Source organism: Cheilinus undulatus, linkage group 3 (assembly GCF_018320785.1).
Source record: "Cheilinus undulatus linkage group 3, ASM1832078v1, whole genome shotgun sequence".
NCBI classification, from domain to species: domain Eukaryota; kingdom Metazoa; phylum Chordata; class Actinopteri; order Labriformes; family Labridae; genus Cheilinus; species Cheilinus undulatus.
The window spans coordinates 33,392,940-33,415,116 of record NC_054867.1 but is presented as its reverse complement, the minus strand read 5'-3'; the positions used below and the strand labels follow the sequence as shown (position 1 = coordinate 33,415,116).

Here is a 22,177-nt window from a genome sequence, read left to right as displayed (position 1 = left end):
TAAAAATCATCCAATAAAAAGTACCCCAAAAATTCTTAAAATATTCCCCAAATGTTACAGTGAACCTTTTTTTATATAAAGCCTAAACATTCCCCCCAAAAATCCACAAAAGTAATGTAAATTGTCCAAATTGTCAGAGCAAATTCCCCCAGAAAACTTAAGTACTAAATTACAATGAAAATGAGTGGAAATCCCCCCATATATATATACATATACAAACACATTTCCTGAAATTGCATGACAATTCTTGAAAATTTCAAAGGACCCCCTCTCATTCTTGAACAATTTCCCAAAAATGTAAAAATAACTTTCTCAAATTTCCAAGGTATAAGTATACATTTCAACACAGATTTCCCCCAAAATTCCAATCAAATAAAAAAAATAGAAAAACATTTTCAAAATTCCTATATAAATGCCTCAAATTTTCCAAACATTTTCCAAACATTCTAAAAAAATTCCCAAATTCTCATGAAAATGCACTGTCAAAACTTTCAGTGAAACGCTCAAAAAATTTACAAACACATACACAATACTTCCATGAAATTCTTGAAAATTTCCAACCAAATTCCTCCAAAATATCCAAACAAATTCCCTTTAAGATTCCTGAAATTGTAAAAGCAACTCTTACATTTCAACCACATCACATACATCTCAGTGGATATTTTGGACATTAATTTAAAAAATTCTAATAGAAAAAAAATATGACAATGGTGTAGGAAAGCCAAAATGTTATGTCATCATACAGGACATGCAGCCAGGACAGTGACTGTAATGCTAGATTACTAAAAGTGCCACAAAGGGGCAGCACCTCCCCTGTCAAGCTGGCTGGGTATGGTCTGTGTTGCTCTGCTTAGTGTGGCAGAGGCAAGATGAAGGTTAACACCTACAGAAAATTTAATCTGTCTTCTTTGTCTTATGGACATTCTTTAGCTGATGGCAGAGTTCATCCTGTACCTGTTACACAATCACTGATTATCATATTGATCATACATATCATACATATCTTATATCTGCTGTCTACCTCTACCTCTGAGAATACAGGTGCATTTTTCATTAGTTCTGGTAAAGTCAGGGGCGAGTGTTAATTGGCTTCCAGGAAAGATTTCGTTTTCCATGTGGCATTTACATCAGTGTAAAGGCTTTCTCTGTTTCCCATGGTAATGCCATTCATCAGATTACTGACTGATCACAAATAACAGTGGCTTTCTTTTCTGTGCAGTGTTAATGTTGCAGATGTAGAAGCGACATCACATTTCTCATGAGTCTCAGTCAACAGTAGAATATACTTAATACTGCGGTTTCGCTCTGGTTAAGTTCAACAGTTTGAGTAAACATTGCAAGCAATCCCTGTATGCTTTGTGAGCTGGCGCAAAGCAGGACGACTGATTTTGATGGTGTTTCTCCTTCATTATGTGAAATTCATCCATGAAACATAAATTGGGGATTTACTGTTTAGTAAATACACCTTATAGAGTTCATTTTTAACTGAATAGAATCCTCAATATAAAACAACAAATGTGGGCCACATGTGGAATTTACATTCTGTGTGTTTAAGCCTTTATAACACCCTATGTCAGGGGTTCTCAAACAATGGCCTGGGGGCCAAATGCAGTCAGTGATCCATTTTTGATCGGCCTGCAGCAAATTCTTTAAAAAAAAAAGAAAGGAAATAGGACCAGCATCAGAACATAAGGCTTGTGCTTGGCTGTATTGTATTTTGTAGTTTCAGCACAAGGTAGTGCAACCACGCTTATTCTGTAAACAAACATTCTGACAAGAAGAATTTATTGATTTTTTAAGAGACTAAACTGTGACCACACTGTAGATGATAAACTATTGGCAACCAAAATAATGATATCTGATCTATAACATCCTGATGGATAACAGCAGCAAACGGCAGTACTGATAGCATTCCCCCATTTTTAACAGACAAATTCTTAGTTTTTAGCTACAAGTATAGTATAGTATATTTGAAGGTATATTTCATCATCCCCCCTTTGTTTGCTGTTGTCTCTTCATTGACACAGAAACTCCCACATGTACCTTAATGGATGCACGTGTTTGTCAATTCTAAACTCTCTTTGAAGATTACCTTTGACGGTCCTTTAACGTACATTTTGTCGACTTTCATCTCTAACCTGAAACCTGACCACCAACCTGAGGACAGTGGCTGGGACCAATATTGACTCAGGTCACTGGCAAACAGGCACTGGTCATGTTTTTTTTAGTTTTGCTTTTCATGTTTCAGGTGCCAGGAACTAGAGGGCTTTAAAACAACAAACACTGCCAGTCAAACCCGGGACTCAGTCAGCAAACAAAGACAGAATAAGTTAACCACAGTCACATGTGTGTAGATTACATAAGAGGGCTGTGTTGTTCAGGATTGTTCTGGCCGGCCTTAATTCTAATACTTGTCTTATCATCAACAGGAGCAGCTACTTTAATACAAGTAAGCCCTGTACATACATTTTCCCGTGGATGATACTTTTGATTCTGTACTTACCAATGATGCCAAAGATGCCCAGAATGTTAGGAGCAAATATCACCAGCATGTTGATGAAGGTGAGCAGGATGAGAGCGATGGCAGTGTGACGCAGCCAGTTGAAAGACTTGGTGGGGAATAGCATCTGCTGGATGGCTCTACGTACCTGTGGGCACACAGAGGGAGGATTCAATAAGGGGATGACAACACAAAATCACAGTCCATGCCCTCTGCTAGGAAATAGTCACAACAGACTTACGGGGAACAACACGATAGGGACGGTCAGGGTCACAGCTGTGAGGACGGCCACTCGCACACACAGGATCAGAGTGTCGTAAGGGTCAATCCTGCTGTAAGTGTGCAGCAGTTCAGGCTCCACATTACCTAAAGAAAGGGCAGGAGTAACCCCTTCATTAATAATGGCTTCAGCACATTATCACCACTAGAGGGAGCTACAGTTCCATGAGAAGGAAAGGATCACTCATCAATGAAAGCAATACACTTTTTTTTAACCATTATATCACGGTAAAATGCTGAATCACATACAGTAAATTATATCCAAAGATAAGAGAATTGTAAAAAATTAATGCACATTTTCCTGATAGATATTACATTCCTTGCTGCAAAAAAAGAAAACCTTCAATTATATTTAAAAGCTGCACTGTGGCAACTATTTCCTTCATCACAGCAAAACAAAAATCAAAGTATTTATCCTGATGCTCTCTAACTATAATAGGGGATCTGTGTATGTTAAATAAAACTCATCTCACAAATATGCTCATACAAAATGATTAAATATGGCAAAAATTGGGTTGTGGTACTTTTTTCAAAAGTAATTTTCCATTTATCATAGGACATAGTGAGAGGAACTCTTTTAAGAGATATGGATCATTTGGCTCAGTCTGGCAAGAGGAGCCTGTTCTTTCTGCTCCCGATCAGCTCATCATTTGGTGCTATCTTGCTATCTTTGATCAGCCAAATTTAGCAATGTTTAGGATGATGTGCTTTTATTTTGAAGGATATGTCTCAATCTCTTTGTTTGTTACAGTAAAACCAAAATCATAGCGCTGTGACTGCAGAATCTTTCAATAAATTTAGTGACACTGTCATCACTGGCTCCAAAAAATTAAAATATACATTTTTACTCACCTTTAAAGGTCAGATATCCAAAAAGAGCTGCCAAGAAGTACATGGTGTACATGACAAAAATGGACAGGTTGGACACCTTCTGCATCTTCTTCTTTGTTGGACTAAAAATCACAAAATTCAAAGTCATGTTAACTGCTTTATTTCACACTGGCATACTACCACTTGTTGCAGGTCACAGAAGGGTGACTCACTTGCGGAGCTCCGTGTAGATGGGGAGCACCTCAGGGTGGCAGACAAAGGCGAAAGCAAGGATGGGAATTGTGTATGCTGTCTGTGAAGAAACACAAAACAACACAACTCTTTCAATTCTGTGCACCTGAAAACCCTGACACTTATGACCCTCAAAGTCCTTCATCCCTAAGCGTTTTTCTGCCCCGCCTGTTTCACCGACAACTGTGAGACGTCGATGAAATTTATTTAAAAGTTTCAGTGCAAAAAATCTAGCCTACATATTGTACCTTCACGCCTTTAATTTCTAAAAGCAGATAAACTCTTTATCTCGCTATCTACCTGTGAGTTGATGGTGAACATGCGTGGTGAGCAGTCGTCTTCATCATGAACCACACCGTTGTCGTACTCGTGACCATGGCTGGTGACATTCAGACTGTGGAGAGCAGCAGTACTGTTGGAAGAGTACTCCTCGAAGGGGCAGGGAATCTGAAATTTCTTATAGATAACCTGCAGGAAGATGAGAAAACCTTAAAAAAAGGAGCTGGGGTATAATCAGAGAATAGCCATATTGAGGATGAGTGGATGTGTCTGAGTCAGTAAATAAAGGATCTGAATGATCACTGCTAAGCTAAAGGCATTTTCACATCAGATTAGTGGGACCCAGGCTCTAAGTACTCTCAACCTTTGATGTGATGAAGTGGCGCTTATATTCGCCTTATCAAACATAGACGCACAGCAAACAGAGGCAAGGGTGGGAAAGGGAGGAAGGTGGGAAAGTGAGTACAGCATTTGCCAAGATGGCAAGCCACAGGTGGACAGACTTACTGCAGAGAGGAAAAACACCATGCAGCTGAGAGAAAATCCACTGGTGTAGCCAAGGTAGCCTGGAAAAAAGAAAAAGAAACAATTACTTTAACATCTCCTTTAACTGGAGTCATTATTTGGGACTATTTAGAGAACTGTTGGTTACACAAGAAGCCCAAAATTCTACAGTCATAAGGTTCCCTAATACTTTCTCAAAAGACTACCCAAAAGTGCCCCATCTAAGGGGTCTTAAAGCACTAAGAGAGCAGAAAGTGCATGCCTACTCCTTGTAGTCATGAATGAAAAGATTCTGTGATCATGTCAGGGTAAATTATGTCACACTGGTGCCTGCTGTTTCACTGCCAGTGGCGGGATAAAAAAGAACATACTAATTGCTTCATTCTTTGGTAACTACTTCATTGAAATGACATTATTTTGCTCGGCTCAAAGTCAAAAGAGAAGCAAATCTTAATTAAGGATAGAAATGTCTCACTGAAAGAATCTGGCTTATGTTAGGTATGTGTTAGGTAACTATATTAGGAGTAAAAGCTTTAAAAAAATCTGTGAAAAAGAGTAAACAACTCCAGAGTAATTGGCTTGAGCTACTAACGAAGCTTGTATAAATTGGAGAAGACAAGGAAGCATGGGGACATACAGTTGAAACCAGAAGTTTACATACACTATATAAAAAGGAACATAAACTTTTTTTTCTCACCATCTAACATTAAATCAGATTAAACTTTTCTTGTTTTTGGTCAGTTGGGATTACCAAAATTATTTCTATTTGCTAAATGCCAGAATAATGAGAGAGATCATTTTTTAGACAATTTTTTATTATTTTCTTGAGAGTCAGAAGTTTACATACATTTCATTAGTATTCGGTAGCATTGCCTTTAAACTGTATGACTTGGGTCAAACATTTTGGATATGCTTCCACAAGCTTCTCACAATAGTTTGCAGGAATTTTGGCCCATTCTTCCTGGCAGAACTGATGTAACTGAGCCAAATTTGTAGGCCGCCTTGCTCACACATGCCTTTTCAGCTCTGCCCATAAATTTTCAACGGGATTGAGATCAGGGCTTTGTGATGGCCACTCCAAAACATTGACTTTGTTATCCTTAGGCCACTTTGTAACCAGTTTGGCAGTATGCTTAGGGTCATTGTCCATTTGGAAAACCCATTTGCGCCCAAGCTTTAACTTCCTGGCTGATGTCTTGAGATGTTGCTTCAGTATTTCCACATAATGTTCTTTCCTCATGATGCCATCTGTTTTGTGAAGTGCACCAGTCCCTCCTGCAGCAAAACAACCCCACACCATGATGCTGCCACCCCCATGTTTCACAGTTGGGATGGTGTTGTCAGGCTTGCAAGCTTCCCCCTTTTTTCTCCAAATGTAACGATGCTCATTATGGCCAAAAAGTTCAATTTTAGTTTCGTCAGACCACAGAACATGTCTCCAAAAATTAAGGTCTTTGTCCCTGTGTGCATTTGCAAACTGTAATCTGGCTTTTTTATGTTTTTTTTGGAGTAATGGCTTCTTCCTGGGAGAGTGGCCTTTCAGGCCATGTTGGTAAAGGACTCATTTGACTGTTGATAATGACACACTCTTGCCAGCTTCAGCCAGCATCTCCACAAGGTATTTTGCTTTTGTTCTTGGGTTGAGATGCACTTTTCGGACCAAAGCACATTCATCTCTGGGACACAGAACCCGTCTCCTTCCTGAGCGGTATGATGGCTGGACATTCCCATGGTGTTTATACTTGCATATAATTGTTTGAACAGATTAACGTGGAACCTTCAGGCATCTGGAAATTGCACCCAAGGATGAACCAGACTTGTGCAAGTCCACAATTCTCTTCCTGATATCTTGGCTGATTTCTTTTGATTTTCCCATGATGTTACACAAAGAAGCAGTGTGTTTCAGGTGTGCCTTAAAATACATCCACAGATGTGCCTCTAATTAACTCAAATGTTGTCAATAAACCTATCAGAGGCTTCCAAAGACATGACATCATCATCTGGGCTTTCCCAGATTGTTCAAAGGCGTAGTAATCTTAGTGTATGTAAAATTCTGACTCTCAAGAAAATAATAAAAAATTGTCTAAAAAATGATCTCTCTCATTATTCTGGCATTTAGCAAATAGAAATAATTTTGGTAATCCTAATTGACCAAAAACAGGAAAAGTTTAATCTGATTTAATGTTTAGACGGTGAGAAAAAAAAGTTTATGTGCCTTTTATACAGTGTATGTAAACTTCTGGTTTCAACTGTATATCAGAATCAGAATCAGACTGTTAAAAAAAATCTAACAAATTTGAGTTGCTCTTGCAAGGGGTTATGATCGAGCACTGTTGGGTATTCATATTTCAGGTTTGAGTATGTCCTTTAGTTTCCTGGCTTTGTTTCCTAGAAAGAGATGTGTCAGAATATTTTGTTCCCTTGCCATGATTGCTTTTAGCTACATGGGGAAAGGCCTTATGTTGGTCTCTAAATTACTTGACCAGAAGAAATGGCCAGGACAGCAATGATCACCATGCTGTTAGCTAGCAGGGTTATAAACTCCACATGGAAAAAGCAGGTGGTACAAGAAGAGCTACGCAGTTGCAATGAAATGAAGCCAATGCAGAAGGACAAAAAAAACTGCTGTTCTGTGACTGTCAAACCTGGCCCCAAAAGCCCTACAAGTTTCATTAAGACCTACATTAATGTCTAAACTAATGACTTCATTAATGTCCATTACAGCAGAAATAAGTATGTATATAGGCTCATCAAAAAACGGGTTTACTCTGAGTAACTAATTTTTTTACTGGCAGCTCTATGGATTTGTGGTGATCATCTGTTTTCATTAAATTAAGAGTTGTGCATCATTAGAGGTGGGGCTTATCTGCTTGAAAAGTGGGAACATTGAAGCTGTTAGGCTAAATGCCACCCCAACAGTTTGCCTGTTGTTAGGCTGACCCAATGCAGAGTCAGCATTTCCAATATGGTGACCACCAACGCTGCCCATAAGAAAGGGGTATGGGTAAAGCTCTCTGAGGCCCAGAATCACAGAGAGGCCCATGGATGTTAGCAAAGACATGACCCATCCCCAGTTAATAACCAAAAACCCATTATTACTTTTTAAAGCCAAAAACAAAGACAGAACAGGAAGAATTACTTTTCTTTCTGCCCCAAAGCTGATTGGAGCCAGGCTCAGGTTAACCTGGGGGCTTGGGGTAATGTTACAGAACCAATGTGCTTATGTTGATATCAATAAATGCCATTAAGGAAAAGGTCTGAAAGGCCCCAGAAAATGCACCTTTCAGTGGTCCAGCAATTCCTGTAAGCAGGCCTGCTGGCCAGTCTGCCTGCAGACTACAGATCTCAGACCACTACAGGTCTCTTGCAGGCGACTATGGTGAGATGCTGCATCTGCTGGAATGGCAATACACACTAAAACTCTCAAAAGAAAATTGGATTTAACTTCTGGGATAAGGATCAAGGTAAGGGTTAGGAAACAGAAAGTTAAAAGTCAAAAATCTGACCTCCAAAACCGGACTGAGGAACATTTAATAAGACCCAGTAAACAGTCTGTGCAGCTAACTTAGTCAAGGCTGAAGCTAATTATGCTAGCTGCTAGCTGTGTAGATAACGCAGCTGCACAGCCAAATCTAATGCTTACAAAGCAACATTAGCTACATAGGTAACATAGGTGGCATAATGTTACATAGCTAACGTAGCTAAAGCAAAAGCAAACAAAGCTACATTAGCTATATAAAATTATGCCACTTTTGCTGTATGTAAGAAGTAGTGTGTCTTATTTTTGCTTTGTTAGCTTATGGTAAAGCTAACTTAGCTACACTGGCTTACATAGTGACATTAACTACTTGGCTAGCAAAGCAATGTTAGCTTTAGCTGAAGCTAACAAATCTAAAGCAAGCCAGTTTCTACTTCTAAAATGGGTCTATACAAAATGCAATCCCAGATTAGACTTCAGAACTATTTTCTGTTTTATTTATGAAATACTTCTTAGTCTGTAATGCTTGCAATGTGGTTACTTCATGAATGCAACTGCTAAACTCTTTATATAAAGTTGAATACAAAACAATCTCCTAAAACATTGTATTAGCAAATTAGATCCTATCCATTCTGACAGATGTGTTGTCTCACAGTAGTGATTTGCAAGAGGTCTGAGATCTGCAGCCAGACACCTGTTGGTGACCACTGTCATTGGGCTTTAAAAATAAACTTGGATCTGGCTGTGGTTGAAATGCAGGGAAAAATTTTGAGCTCTTTAAAAGGAATCTTGGAAAAATTCTGTTGTAAATTACTTCACAAATATAACAGACCGTTAGTTCATAATAAAACCATTTTGTAGATGTATTTAGTTAATTTAGAAAGGAACAAAAAAATATAATAAAGTCCAGTGTTTTAGCTGTACTCACCAAGCTGTTTCATCAGAGCCAGGGGCAGGATGACACTGAGAGAAACCATCACGACCAGGTAGTTTCCATTCAAGTACCACAGACTGTTTGGAGAAAAATACAGTTTACTTTGGGGACGTTTCAAACACTGGCACAGAAACACAGCACACACTCAGAGGAGGAGACAAAAATAGAGCGGAAAGTGCTGGATGGTGTGAAATTTGTTGACACATTTGAGTGAAAGAGTAGGAACTACTTTTCCTTAAAATCCAGCAGACTAGAGTGACTAGTTTAAATGATGCGTGTTTGTTAACGATTACAGTGCCCAGTGGTTGACGTTGTGCAACTTGGCAGGCCTAATAAGCCTGATGGGAACATGGTTAGCCGAAAGATCACAGAAAAATATGTCTGCTTTTGCTGCACTCCACAGAAACACTTAATTTAACTATTAGATAAATTAAACAATTCTATTTTAGTCTATAGCTACAAAAACAAGAGGTAGTTAAGCCTATGCTAAACAGAACTGCAGAAGTCCTAAATATTATTATCTCTATCTCTCTTTTTTCTCAGTAACCGTCCAAAAATATCTCCATTACTCACCCCATGCCAAAACACCCAAAAATAGTATTGCTCTTAAAGGCACTGCTTAACAGCTTCTGGATCAAAGCTTCCAAATGTGTCAGAGTGGAAAGATGCCTCCAATCTTAGCCACATCCAAACCAATGAGGGACCTTGGTGTTGGGTCATTATCTGCTAAATATGGCCACCACATATAAACTCCCATGAAATAGCCTTGCTATGAATGCCCTTCATAAAACACTGCTCCCTCATATAAACTTAAAGGGCCGCTTGGCATTTGAGCACGCCTGGACATGTCGGTGGTGGGACGCAGTCAGAGGTCATTGCTAACTGTCTCACTGGCTGTGTCATGGTGGTCTTTGAAAAAAAATAAAAATAAAAAGAGACGCTTTGCCGGCTTTTATTCACTCCCATCAAATCTGTGTACAGTAAACATGCTGTTTATTGTTGTATCAGCAGACTTGCCCCTGTCTTTGAAGCAGGAAACCACCAGATTAGCTAACGGAGCAAAAAGCTCTCTTGTTTGTGAAATCAAACATAATCTGAGGAGTCTGCCAACAATAGTAGGACCAGCAACAGGTAGTTTAGATAAGGGACTTCAATCCCATTATATCACTGTCTCCTAAATCCTGTATAGGATATGTTGTTTAATCTGTGTATAGAAAGGTCTTTGTGTCCTACAGCCCCTCTTTAAGCTGCTAAGCCTGTTATTCTTAACCCTCCCATAGAGACACAACCAGAGGGATCAGCTGTCTGCCATGAGCCCACAGGCACACTGATCCACGAGACCAGCTCTGAGTCTGTGTGTGTGTGTAAAGGAGTCCCTTGAAAGCAGGGGAAGTCACACATATCACAGGTCATGTCCCATTTGGTCTTTTGGTCAGTAGGTCATTGCAGACGATCAGTTTTCACATGCTGGATGAAATGTGGCTGCTGTGAATCAAGATCTGTTCAGGGCAAGTCCAAGTCAAATCTCCACTTAAGCCTTCAAGTATTATCCGTTATCTAACTGTTAAAATGACAGCACACTATTTTGATAATCAGCCAATTGTACCCATTTTTGGCAGAATTATTCACTTTTTGGTAGTTCTTTCTCTTTCAACAATACTGAATAGTTCATACAAAAATAAAATAGTTGTCTGAATCTGAATCAGAATGTGAGTGTTTTGTTTTTCGTCTTTCCTCAAAACTGTAAAACTAGCCTGCTTGTATGTTATTTATCCTGTCCTGTTACATGTCTTGGTTTTTGTCTGTATTGTTTGTCTTGCAATAAAAACAAATAAATAAAAAAATAAAAACCACCATTAAGTACTGAGTAAAAAAATAAACCCTAAATGCCAAACAAGGAGGTCCAAGCTTTCTGCCAACAACAGTTACAGCACATGACGGTCAGTATGTGCACATAGCAAGAGAATGATTCTATATTTCTTCCCTATGAAGAAATATAGTAGCTATGAAGAAATAATATAGCTATGAAGCTGTTGCATTGTACTTTAGGTTCGGTCAGACTGTATAATAAATAGCCTGGTTGGAGGTCCATATTTTCTGTTGTTTTTGCACATTGAGGACAGGTCATATTTCATGGTGAGAGCCCCCTGGGTATCAAAAGTAGCGACTCAGTACTCACTACTTTGAGTAAAATTTTAAAAGACTTACTTTTTACTTTTACTTGAGTAGATTTATAGACAGTATCATATCATCATATCATATCATACAAAATTATATCATATCATATCATATATTATATATATCATCGTATCATCTTATGATCATATAATCATATCATATATCATCAAATTATATCATAAAATATCATGTTGTATGGCACTGTAATGAACTGTATTGTATTTTTTTGCATCATACTGTATTGTTTTGTATTATACTGTTTGGTATCACATCCTATCATATGATAAGATAACGTTCTTATATATTTTTTTACTTTCCTTTTCCTTTTTTACTTTTACTTTACTGTATCATATGAATTATCACATCACATATTTCATGTATCCTACCATATTTCATTGCATTGTATCATATCATATCATACTGTATTGTATCATATTGTATCATATATATGGTTTCGTACTGTACTGTATTGTGTTTTATTGTATGTATCATACCATATCCCATTGTATTGTATTTTGTTGTTTCACATTGTTTAATATCGCATCATACTGATTGTAATGTACTGTATCGTAGTTTATCGTATCATAGTTTATTATATCATATTGTAACATGTTGTATAATGGCCTTGTGTATCACCTGATGTTGTTTTACAACATGTCATACATCTCTGTAGTGTTTTAGATTCTGCGCACTATCCTATTTTAATATTGTGTATTTGATCGCATCCCTTAGAATCATACTGTACTGTTATGTACCACATTCTGCAAAATAAAAGTGTCCTCTCTTTTTTACTGCAGCATATTATTTGAGGCAGTGGTTTTCAAACTTTTTTTTTGCCAAAGACACACCTGAGACCAAGCTTAAATGTCATAGTATCTTTAATTTCTGTATAAAGATAGTAATTACATGAGGTTATGTAAATTCCCACAGCACTAAAAATAAGCCTCAAAGCACACCAAGCACACCAGTGTTGGCACACAGGAATCACTGTCATAACATATTGTTATGGATCTTACATTCTTATTTCATAAATGTCAAGGTCAAATTACAAGTCAACTATGATCTTTTGGCAGTTTATACTTTAATTTAACTATATAATAATGAACATTATAAGAATAATGTTTTGCAGTGGATTTAAAATAAAAAGCTGTAAAATATTTGCTGAGCACATATAATGTCCAGGGTATCCTAATGTATATGAAAAATAAAAAACCTCTTAGTCACTGTGATTTTGATTCTCAAATATGGGTGTTGGATGGGCATTATGTAAGTCTGGCCCAAATCTTAAAGAAGCCAAGTCCAGTAGTCGAGCCCAAGTCACTCTCAAGTCCAAATACCTCCCAAATATCTGACCTCTTTCTTGGTGTTGGATGGGCATTATATAAGTCTGGCCCAAATCTTAAAGAAGCCAAGTCCAGTAGTCGAGCCCAAGTCACTCCAAATCCAAGTCCAAATACCTCCCAAATATCTGACCTTTCTCTTGGTGGGATGATCCTAACTCTCCAGTGAAACCCTCGCGCCCCGCCACCCACCCTCTGATCACCCCACTCTGTTTTCCTGTTGCCACTGATCTGTAAGATGCCTGGAGTGGAAATGAACAGTGTGTGTGGTTCGCTGAGAGCTGGCCGTGAGTTGACCTGTCCTTATGCTCGGCCTCGGAATTTGGCACCCGCGTTACGCCACCTGCTGCTGTCATTTGTGTGTGTTTGACATAGAGCGAGAGAACACGATAATGCTCTGTACGTCAGTTTAAACTGCAGACATACCTTAAACAGCATCATAAATGTACACAAGTCTGTCCTATGTTGTCATTAATCAGTGATTAAGGGTAGTGGCTTGTCTTTTTGTAAGCTGAGACCTACATTTAAGAGTTTTTATAAGTTCAAATATACAAATGGAAACCAAAGAAGACTTAGACTGCTTCTATTTGTTCATTTCCAGTATTTTATACTACAAGAAAACTATTAAACAGAAATGTCTGGATGTTTTCTTGCATTTCTCAGGAGTTTTATTTTGATCTTTCAGTGTCTGCAGTTGCTGCCGTCCCTTTTTGAGCTCAACGTTTGTTTTTAGCTGGAATCCACTTGAGGCCTGCATGTCCTTATGAAGAGTGTCTGTGGTGTGACTCTGACGTCAACACTGCTCACCTCCACATGCTGACAGGGCTGAGGGTTTATGATGTATGTACACATAACTGGCAGATAGTTACCCCCTCCTGTTTCCCAGCCAATTAGAAGCTGGCCTTCTCATCACACCCACACACTGACTGAATCAATGAGTGGTGCAAACTGAAATATTCCCTGCCCACATAGTCTGCCAAGCCCCTTGACCCCTGCTCATAGTGTCTGCGCTCTTGGATAACAGGAGTCATGTGCCTTTCACTAGCAGAACAGTGATGGTGAGAAGCACTTCAGAGGTCATACTCACTCAGAGGTGGGTTCAGCCTTCAGGAAAGCTTGGATGACCAGCGGTAGCTCTGACTTGACAATGTACAGGTAGCTGGACATGGCTGGAACACAAAAAAAGACGGTATAGATAAAAACAGTGACAAACAGTTTAGATACTGAACAAAACAACAGTCTATCATGTCATAAGGAAACCCATTTACATGGTAGAGCAGCAGCTACATCTAAGGACAATGGGGTCATGTTTGTTCAACCTGAAGGAGGTTTATTACAAGTTACAAGAGATTTTAACAGCATAAGGATGGCATGTTTAAGCATTGTTTAAATGAAATAAATCACTGAAAATGACATAATTTCTGTTTCAAAAGTCCCTTTTTAAGAAGACAAGGATTGACTTACAGACACTGTTCACACAGATTGGAAAAAAATGACTAAAAACACTGCAGTATGCCTGCCTGAAGCACAAATGCTTCTTGAATATATAATGTGCATGTATGTAAGTCTTTGCATTTAGAGGGAGCACCATATTACCTGTTAACATGACGATTTCAAAAGTTTGCACAATGGAAATTGCTTTCAAAACTTTTCCAAAATGCTGCTGTTGTTTAAATAAACCACCCAAACACAACTTGTGAAATTGCAGTGGTGTAACGTAGTGGTGTACATGATCTTAACCCTCTGAGCTCTATGCTTTTTTTTAACCATTGTGTCTCACCTGGACTTTTTGTCTCAAAAAGCTTGTAAAACATCAACCCTCCTGGGCTTTTCCTCCTGGGCTTTAACATTATGTGTGTAGCAGCAATGCCAATATAACAAAAAAGTTATGGGTCACTAAAGCCAAAAGAAAAAGACAAACCAGTAATTAAAAATCAAAGATTTGTCTTTTTTTGTGCATTGAACACAGTAAACATTAATGACGAAGAGTGTTTTGCATTAACTTTTCTCCTATTTCTCCCACTAAAGTATAAAAAATCCTTCTGTGACAAACAATCTTCAAAATATTAACAAATTAACAAAAAAAGTCCTTTGGCTTTTGGAAATTCAAGTCATTATTTTAAAACAGTTCCGATCTGCAGTGACTTTGAGTGATAAATTACAGCCTCTCTGTGTCTCTTTCTCTCTGAGTCATTTAGGCTCTCTCTGTGCACATGCACTGTTTTGGAAAAGCATGACGTGACGAAAAAAGAGTCACCATTGGTTGTTACAGCCCATTCACAATGCATTCTTGGATACAAACAGACAGTATGGTGGCGGGCTAACATGCTAGCTGCAGGAACAATCAAACCATGGATTAAAAATGGATAAAAAGATGTCCAGTGTCGAAGGTACTGATTTGGATTTAATCTTTAAAGAAGTTTGTTTGATTGAAAATGCTCTGTAAGAGCTATGAAGATGTGGGTAACATCATTAGAACGGCACCATAGAGGGCTCTCATAGAAAAAAAAACAAGTGGCTTCAACTTATGGTTCAAAAGTTATGTGACTTTTATTAACATGTGTCTCTTCTTGACGTACGAGTGCTGTCCTCGTTGGGTTAAGGCCAGTTCAGACCAAAGAGTAGCCATGTGATGAGTCTAATGTTACAAACGCTTGCCACAGACAGCTCTGCAAAATTGTGAAAACCTGTCAATTCACACCACTACAACTGAGGAAGACTTTAAGCCTAAAACATACCAGGGCTATCATATGTACAAATGCTGCCCTCCTTTATCTTCTGGATGCACCATGAATTATGCCAACCATCTATTTCCAGCCTGACCAGCTTCAGCTCATAAAGTCTTTTTTTCTTGAAATAGCACCTGTTTTGTATATCTTGGCTGCCGTAGTAGCAGCTCTGTTTGAGAGAAGAAATGTATTGCCATCTACACTTCCATCTCTCTGCTATGGTAAAAATTGGGTAAGAAAAGATTAGTTGTTGAGGTGGGAAAATATCCGGAATCACAATGGTCCACAATCCTGTTATTATAAAGATAAAGGAAAAATAATATTGCTCTTTCCTCCCCTGTTATGGTACAGTACCAGGTGCTGGTGTGTTTTGGGCTGAAATCTTAGACTCTCACCTGCTTCTCTTTCTCTGATTTATGTGACGGTCTGCCACTGGCTGTAGTTGATGTATAGGTGTGGCCACACCACAAATGTTTGTAAGCCATGATGAAGACCTATATGGCCGACACATGTTGGCTTTTAAAAAAAGGATTTGCCAATTATAAAAGGTGCTTCTTATGTATTTCTTTCCTCAATTTTCACATTGTTAGTGGCTGTTTTCTTTTCTTTATGTTGCAGATACTGAGCATAATATCATTCTAACAGCATGATGTTCTCAGTATTTGAGTGGGTGGTGAAACTAGGGCCATGTTTCCAGTTTGGTGATATTTTAACACAAGTGAGGGAGATTAAAGCAGAGCAGACTACAAACTATTCTCTGCTAAACTGTCAAGAAAGGAATAAGTAACACCTCAGGAAAATAAAATGAGCTTTCAAAATAATTTCAAGGACTACAAAGGTATTGCTAAGTATTCCATTTGGTGCTCGGTATCTGTGAGTACCCAAATTTATACATTTTTACTTGCACTTGATCTGAAAATTGGGGTTTGAGTGCATCACTATCTACTTCTCTATCAGGGCAGTTTTACTGAATTTTCCCTTTGGAGAAGCCTGTTTGGGCAAATTTAAATAATTTTCTGACATTCTAAAGAAGAAGGTGATTTATTGATTCATAACTAATATAACTAATATAATATGAATCAACACCATAAAAATGTTAGTACCAGACCACAAATAAAAGAACGTGTCCTTTTACAATAACCAGTCTGGCACTGACTTTATATAAAAATCATGGACAATTATGGACTGAACTTAATCCTAAAAGTCATTTAGTTTTACTAGTGAGCTGCTATCTCCACCTTGTAAAGGAACCACTAAAGGCTGAAAACCTTTATAAAAAAGCAATAGTCATTTGTACTGTATATCAACAGTGTGCTAGTCAGAAACAGCACTACTTGTTTTTCAGTGAGTGGGAGGAATTCTTGTTAATGTTGAGACCACAGGGATAGAAGCTCTCAGTACGTCTCTCCATGCTTAAAGGGAGGTAAAGCCACAATAATACTGCAGTATGTGTGTGTGTTTGTGTGTGCGTGTGTGTGAAAAGAGCACAGAAGCTCTAAGCCATGGAGTGGTGTATAATTCATGTTTTCTGCTGCAGGGAGTTTGCAAACAGTGGACACGTTTGAAAACAAATGAATCACAGAGTCCCGGTGGCTCCTCACCTCCGATGTTCTGCAGGGTGATTGCGATGCCAGCAGCCATTTTTCCTGGAGTGCCAAAGGCCCTGTACCCCAGCTGTTCATAAGCTCGAATCCCTGTAAGCACATTACAGCACAATCATAATCACTCACTTATGTTGTGGAGATGTCCCTCTTAGCAACACAACAAGTTACTTTCCAAAAAAATGAAATAATCAGAAAAGTTTGCCCTTCTTTGTCTGGGGACTTTGATGCTTTACTAGATGTTATAAACCATGTTAAACCTCATTTAGGCCTACCAGCTAGCACGACTCTTAACTTATTTTGATAACATACAGTGCCCATAAAAGTATTCACCTCCTTGGATGTTTTACCCTGATTTTTATAAATCAGCCATGGTCACAATATATATTTCTTTTACCAAAAAACATACAAAGAAAACTTTTTTAATGTCAAAGTGGAAACAGACTTCTACGAATGAATGTTAATTTGAAAAATGTAAACCATAATAAGTGACCGTATAAATAGTAGGGGTGTGATGAGACGAGATGAGACGAGATTTGGGCCCATGAGACGAGATTTTACACTTAAAAAAAAAAATCTCAGTTACTTGAAAGGGGGTGAAAATTTATGCAATCATTTATATTTTTGAACATATTTTTATTTAATTGACATACATTTGTTATCACTTTGGCATTAAACAGGTTATTCTGTCATTTTTCTGGTCAAAAAAGCCAAATTCTACTTACCATAATCGATTTATAAAATCAGTGAAAGAGTAAAATCATTTGATTTGGCAATGTAGCCATACACTCTATGAACGCCTAAGCCCTTTCAAAAGGCAGACACAAGACACATTTCTTACCCACAATGCCTGAGGATTTAAGCAGAAGATGAATGGAATAAGATGACAACGCTGCAACTGCAGTTAGAAGAAACCTGCGACACAAGACAGAAGGGAGAATTACATCTGTGGGTTCCATTTCTGTACCCTTTAGTGCACCATATCTACCGCTCCTCTTGAGTTATAATCCTGACAGTTCCCTAAAGTCCAGTTTTCATTTACATTAGAGTCAGTAAGCTGCATTAGGTTGTGATGAATAGTACAAGCTCTCAGATGTTACAGCAGAATCAGCACGATTTATAATTTGATCTGGCATGTTTAAAAGAAAACCCTTTTTGTAAAGCCTGGGAAGCTGAAGACCTTGCCACTGATTTCCCCCCACATCATTTTTCACCACATTTAAAGTCCATCGATCTGAACTGCTCATTGTGTTATTGGGACACAATGGCAGATATTCAGCGTGTAACACATTGATCAAGGCCATCTTAATACAAGAGGTCTTTTCATGAGAGAACCTAAATGTTTTCCTTTGATAGAAATCAATAGTCCCACACATGGATGAAAGCTGATTTCCCACAACCTTTTCTTTGTCAGAGAATTTTGTCATCCCACACAGACAAAGAGTCCTGAACAAGATCTCAGGTCAGCATTCCTAAAGGTCAGAGTTTGACACCAAATCCGTCATCTTTCTCACAACTTTTCAGACCATTTTTCAGGAAAATCTAAAATGTCATATTTCCCCGTGTCTGCAAGCAGAAAGATGGAGGTTTCTACTCAAGAAGCAACACACAAACAAGCATTTATTTAACAGGTTTCATCTCGCTATGTCTACATGCAAAAATATCCTCCTCTTGATCTTGACAGCTTGGTGAAATATTCTGGACTGCAACGGGCTTTTCTTGCCTGCTCTATTTCTGTGCCTCACTGGAAATATGCTGACGAGAACTAGGACTGTCTATTTGTATCTCTGCTGTTGGATCAAGACACTACAGGCTGTAATCCCTACACCAGTCACAATAAGGGAGGGATATTTGCTTTGAAAAGAGCTGCTACTGAAGGAGAAAAAGCCAAACATACTGTAGGAGTGAACCTGTTATGAAGCGTTGTCATCAAAGTCGTGTAAATGGTGAAATTCGGTCCCAAAAAAGTGCCTTTGCATGTTCCAATAGGATGCTTACAGGTGTGTCTCAGAACATTAGAATGTCATATAAAGGTTTGTTTGTTTTTCTTTGTTTTACAACAGAAGGTTAAACTTCCATATATTCTAAATTTATCTTATAGAAAGTAAAATATTTCAATACTTTTGTTGTTTTAATCTTGATGAAGATTATGCTGCTCTGTTTGGTCATAGAAATGTATTCTTTTTATGAGATGAATCTAGAATATATGGAAATGTAACTTTCTTAAGTAAATCACTGGAAAAAAATGAACTTTTACGTGATATTTTAAATTTATTTAGATGCACTTGTATACGAATGATTGCATCAGTCAGTATGTTTACTTGACAGCTTCACTGAACTACAGTTACAGCTTAACTAGGCCATGTACTTTGGCAACTGTCCTCTGCTCAGATACTTGCACCATGATGAACCAGTATGACGTAAGTACGTCCAACTCTATGCCACCTTTTAACACGTCTGACCTTCTGCTTGTTGACCTGTGACATCACATACTCTGCAATCAACTAAGAAGTTTGCAAGCATCAAACTGATTGTATGTCATATGGTGAAAACCTGTACAACTTTTACTATTCTGTACATTTCTTATATGCTTTTACTTTTGTAATAACTCGCTCTAGCAATAGCCATCCTGATCCCTTGAGTTGTTTTCCCAAGGTGCTTTGTGTGTTTTGAACAAACCTTTGAATATATTTTTTAAATGTTTGACTTGGTTTGTCTTGATGATACTGAACCTTCTGCTTACTGCTGTTTATTGCACCAGGTTGTTTTGGAAACTCATGTAAATGATACAGAGATGTCTCATGCACCTATTCCTGCTTAGTATTTATCCAGTTGCATCAAATAAGTCACCACTAATTATAGTTATAACACCACTGACCCAAATTCTAAGACAAGCTTCAGATGAAATGACATTCAGCCTCCTACGTTATGTGGTATATCTTGCTTTACAGTCTTTAACACTGAATTGTTTTCTGTTTTCACTGACCTTTGGGTCTCTCACTTTTCCAGTCCTGCTACTTGCTCTTAACAGCTAAACAAACACAGACTACATGACCAAAACAACTAGGGTCATGGTCTGACAGCTTTCTGTAAGAAGCCAGGGAAAGTAAATGAGCCATCCAGATGCCTCACACAGGGTCAGGAGGAACGGTTATTCTGGGGTATGGCCTTTCAGGGATCTGTATGAAGCAACCGGAGTGTCAGGGGGCCGTATCAAAGGACGACATGCAAAATTTCATGACGGAAACTAGATGTCATGAAAGATACTAAATCACTCCTGGAAGTATCCAGAAACATTCTGGCCTTTCATGGCACCACCCAAGCAACCCACCACTTAGCTGTAACACCTGAGAGAAAACACTGGAGAATCTTCCAACTGCAAATAACCTCCGGCCACTCACTTCAGCGATTTAATGCCATTCATCTATATAAACAAATGAACAGAAACTCTTTGATAGAAAAGAAATCACCCCCCTTTAAATAGCCTTCATTGTTTGTGTTAGTAAGAGGGCAGGTGATTTTCTAAAGGAAATAGTGTTCATGATCATACTTCAGTTACCCACCAGAACAGAAGAATACCAGTGTTGGCCATGGCGTAGGCTAATCCCAGGATTCCACTTCCCATAATTGCATTACCCAGGTTAAAGACAGACATCCCAAAGGAGGTTTTTCCTTCAAACTGAAGAAGCAAAAGAAAAGCAGACAAGATGATTATGTTTAATACACATCCATCTATTGATGGCAGGATTAAGGAAATGCTCTCTGAGATAACCAAATACAGCCAAATGAGAAAATCTGAGTGACCTTGTCTACTTTTACTGAATGTGTTAAAAATCTGAGTCCACCAGAAAAGAAAAAAAATATTTACTTATTCATTTATTTACTATGTCAATGTGAAGTATTATGTTTTAATTATGTTTAACTGAAAATTCTGTGAAAGTAAAGGAGGATTTTTATTTTTTTATTTATTTACTTATGTATCTATTTTTGTCTCTTCTTATTTTAACACTTATTTGTTCCATCCTTCTCATATGTTTACTGATTTACTTATTGTCAGAGTTAGTTATTCAGTTTTATGTACTAAGTTCTTGGTTTTCTACTTTTTTTAAAAATCTTTTTGCAATGTCCTTTTACGTACTTGTTAACTTTGAGTGGGTGGGTAAAGGGAACTAATTTTATTGGCTGTAATTGGAAAAAATATTTAGTATCAAAAATAATTCTGATAAAATACAATTAACTTAATTAAAATCTTACAATAAACATGGTTGATTGGTTTATTTTTTCAGTCAGATGGCCTGTAGTCTTGAGTTAAACTTGATCACATGTATATGTTGTTGGATAGTCTTCTTTTCCTTGTAATATCCATCTTTATGCAGATGATATGATACTATTTTCATCACTCTGCACAGTTGAGAGCATGTAAGCTTTTCTCTATGCTCTCATTAGCCCTAAAGTAGAACATAAAGCTGGAATATTGTGAAATTGCCTAAAAAAATCCTGATGTTACTAATATTGTACCCTCTGAATTGAACATTTTTGAATTACTGGCAATGTTTGCATTTTTGTGTCTTGTTAGAAAAAGATAATTGAAAAATAATTAAGTATCAGGAAAAACCTGTTTTTAAGTCATTATCTTAAAACAGTGGATTTACAGGGTTTAGATGAAGTTTTGAAATGAAATGAGAAAATCGAAAATATCCTCTGTTAACTCTTAAACTTACGTCTGTGAAGCGTATTGGTTTCTTTCCATCTGCAGTGGGCAGAAATTCCTCGTGCTCCAGTCCTCCCTCAGGATCGTCAAATCTAGCGGGTGAATTTGTCACAGTTTAGCCGAGTCTGTCTTTACTCTTCAACAGCTGTACACATATTTTCCATAAACGTACATTCAAAGTCCCCTGCTCTTTGTTTTTATGAAGATCATGCACAAACATTAAAAACACCTCAAGACAAATCTTCACAGACATACCTGACTGTTTGAGTGCCATTTCTTTATAAGGATCCACCGGTTGAGGTGAGCAAAAAAAAGGTAAACATGCATTTAAAAAGGGAAGAGTATGCAGGAAGTCAGTAACACCGTATACTTCTTATATCTGTTATCCTGCTCATTATTCATTAGAAACATCAGACAAAAGTACATGTAAATGTGAAGTAAGAGATTTCTGGCTGTGTTAAAAGTCAGTTGATTTACTTTAAATCATACAGGGACACACAAATAGTACAGAAAGACAAAAGACTGAGTTTACACAGTGCTTTACACATGCTGTGTTAAAATGTCATTACCAGTATATGAGTG

General features: G+C 37.9%; 1 protein-coding gene across 1 annotated transcript in view; it reads right to left on the bottom strand.

Moving 5' to 3' along the window:
• Positions 1-22,177, bottom strand: part of slc38a3b (solute carrier family 38 member 3b) — a 41,209-nt gene that overhangs the window by 3,364 nt on the left and 15,668 nt on the right. Inside the window, exons 3-15 of the mRNA XM_041783955.1 lie at positions 21,851-21,871; positions 21,606-21,687; positions 20,448-20,563; positions 17,726-17,799; positions 16,885-16,977; positions 13,642-13,723; positions 9,031-9,113; positions 4,628-4,686; positions 4,142-4,309; positions 3,823-3,902; positions 3,632-3,732; positions 2,742-2,866; positions 2,504-2,648 (exon numbers count right to left, since the gene is read on the bottom strand). Coding sequence (XP_041639889.1) covers positions 2,504-2,648; positions 2,742-2,866; positions 3,632-3,732; positions 3,823-3,902; positions 4,142-4,309; positions 4,628-4,686; positions 9,031-9,113; positions 13,642-13,723; positions 16,885-16,977; positions 17,726-17,799; positions 20,448-20,563; positions 21,606-21,687; positions 21,851-21,871 — 1,229 coding nt within the window. The remainder of the gene's footprint in view (positions 1-2,503; positions 2,649-2,741; positions 2,867-3,631; positions 3,733-3,822; positions 3,903-4,141; positions 4,310-4,627; positions 4,687-9,030; positions 9,114-13,641; positions 13,724-16,884; positions 16,978-17,725; positions 17,800-20,447; positions 20,564-21,605; positions 21,688-21,850; positions 21,872-22,177) is intronic.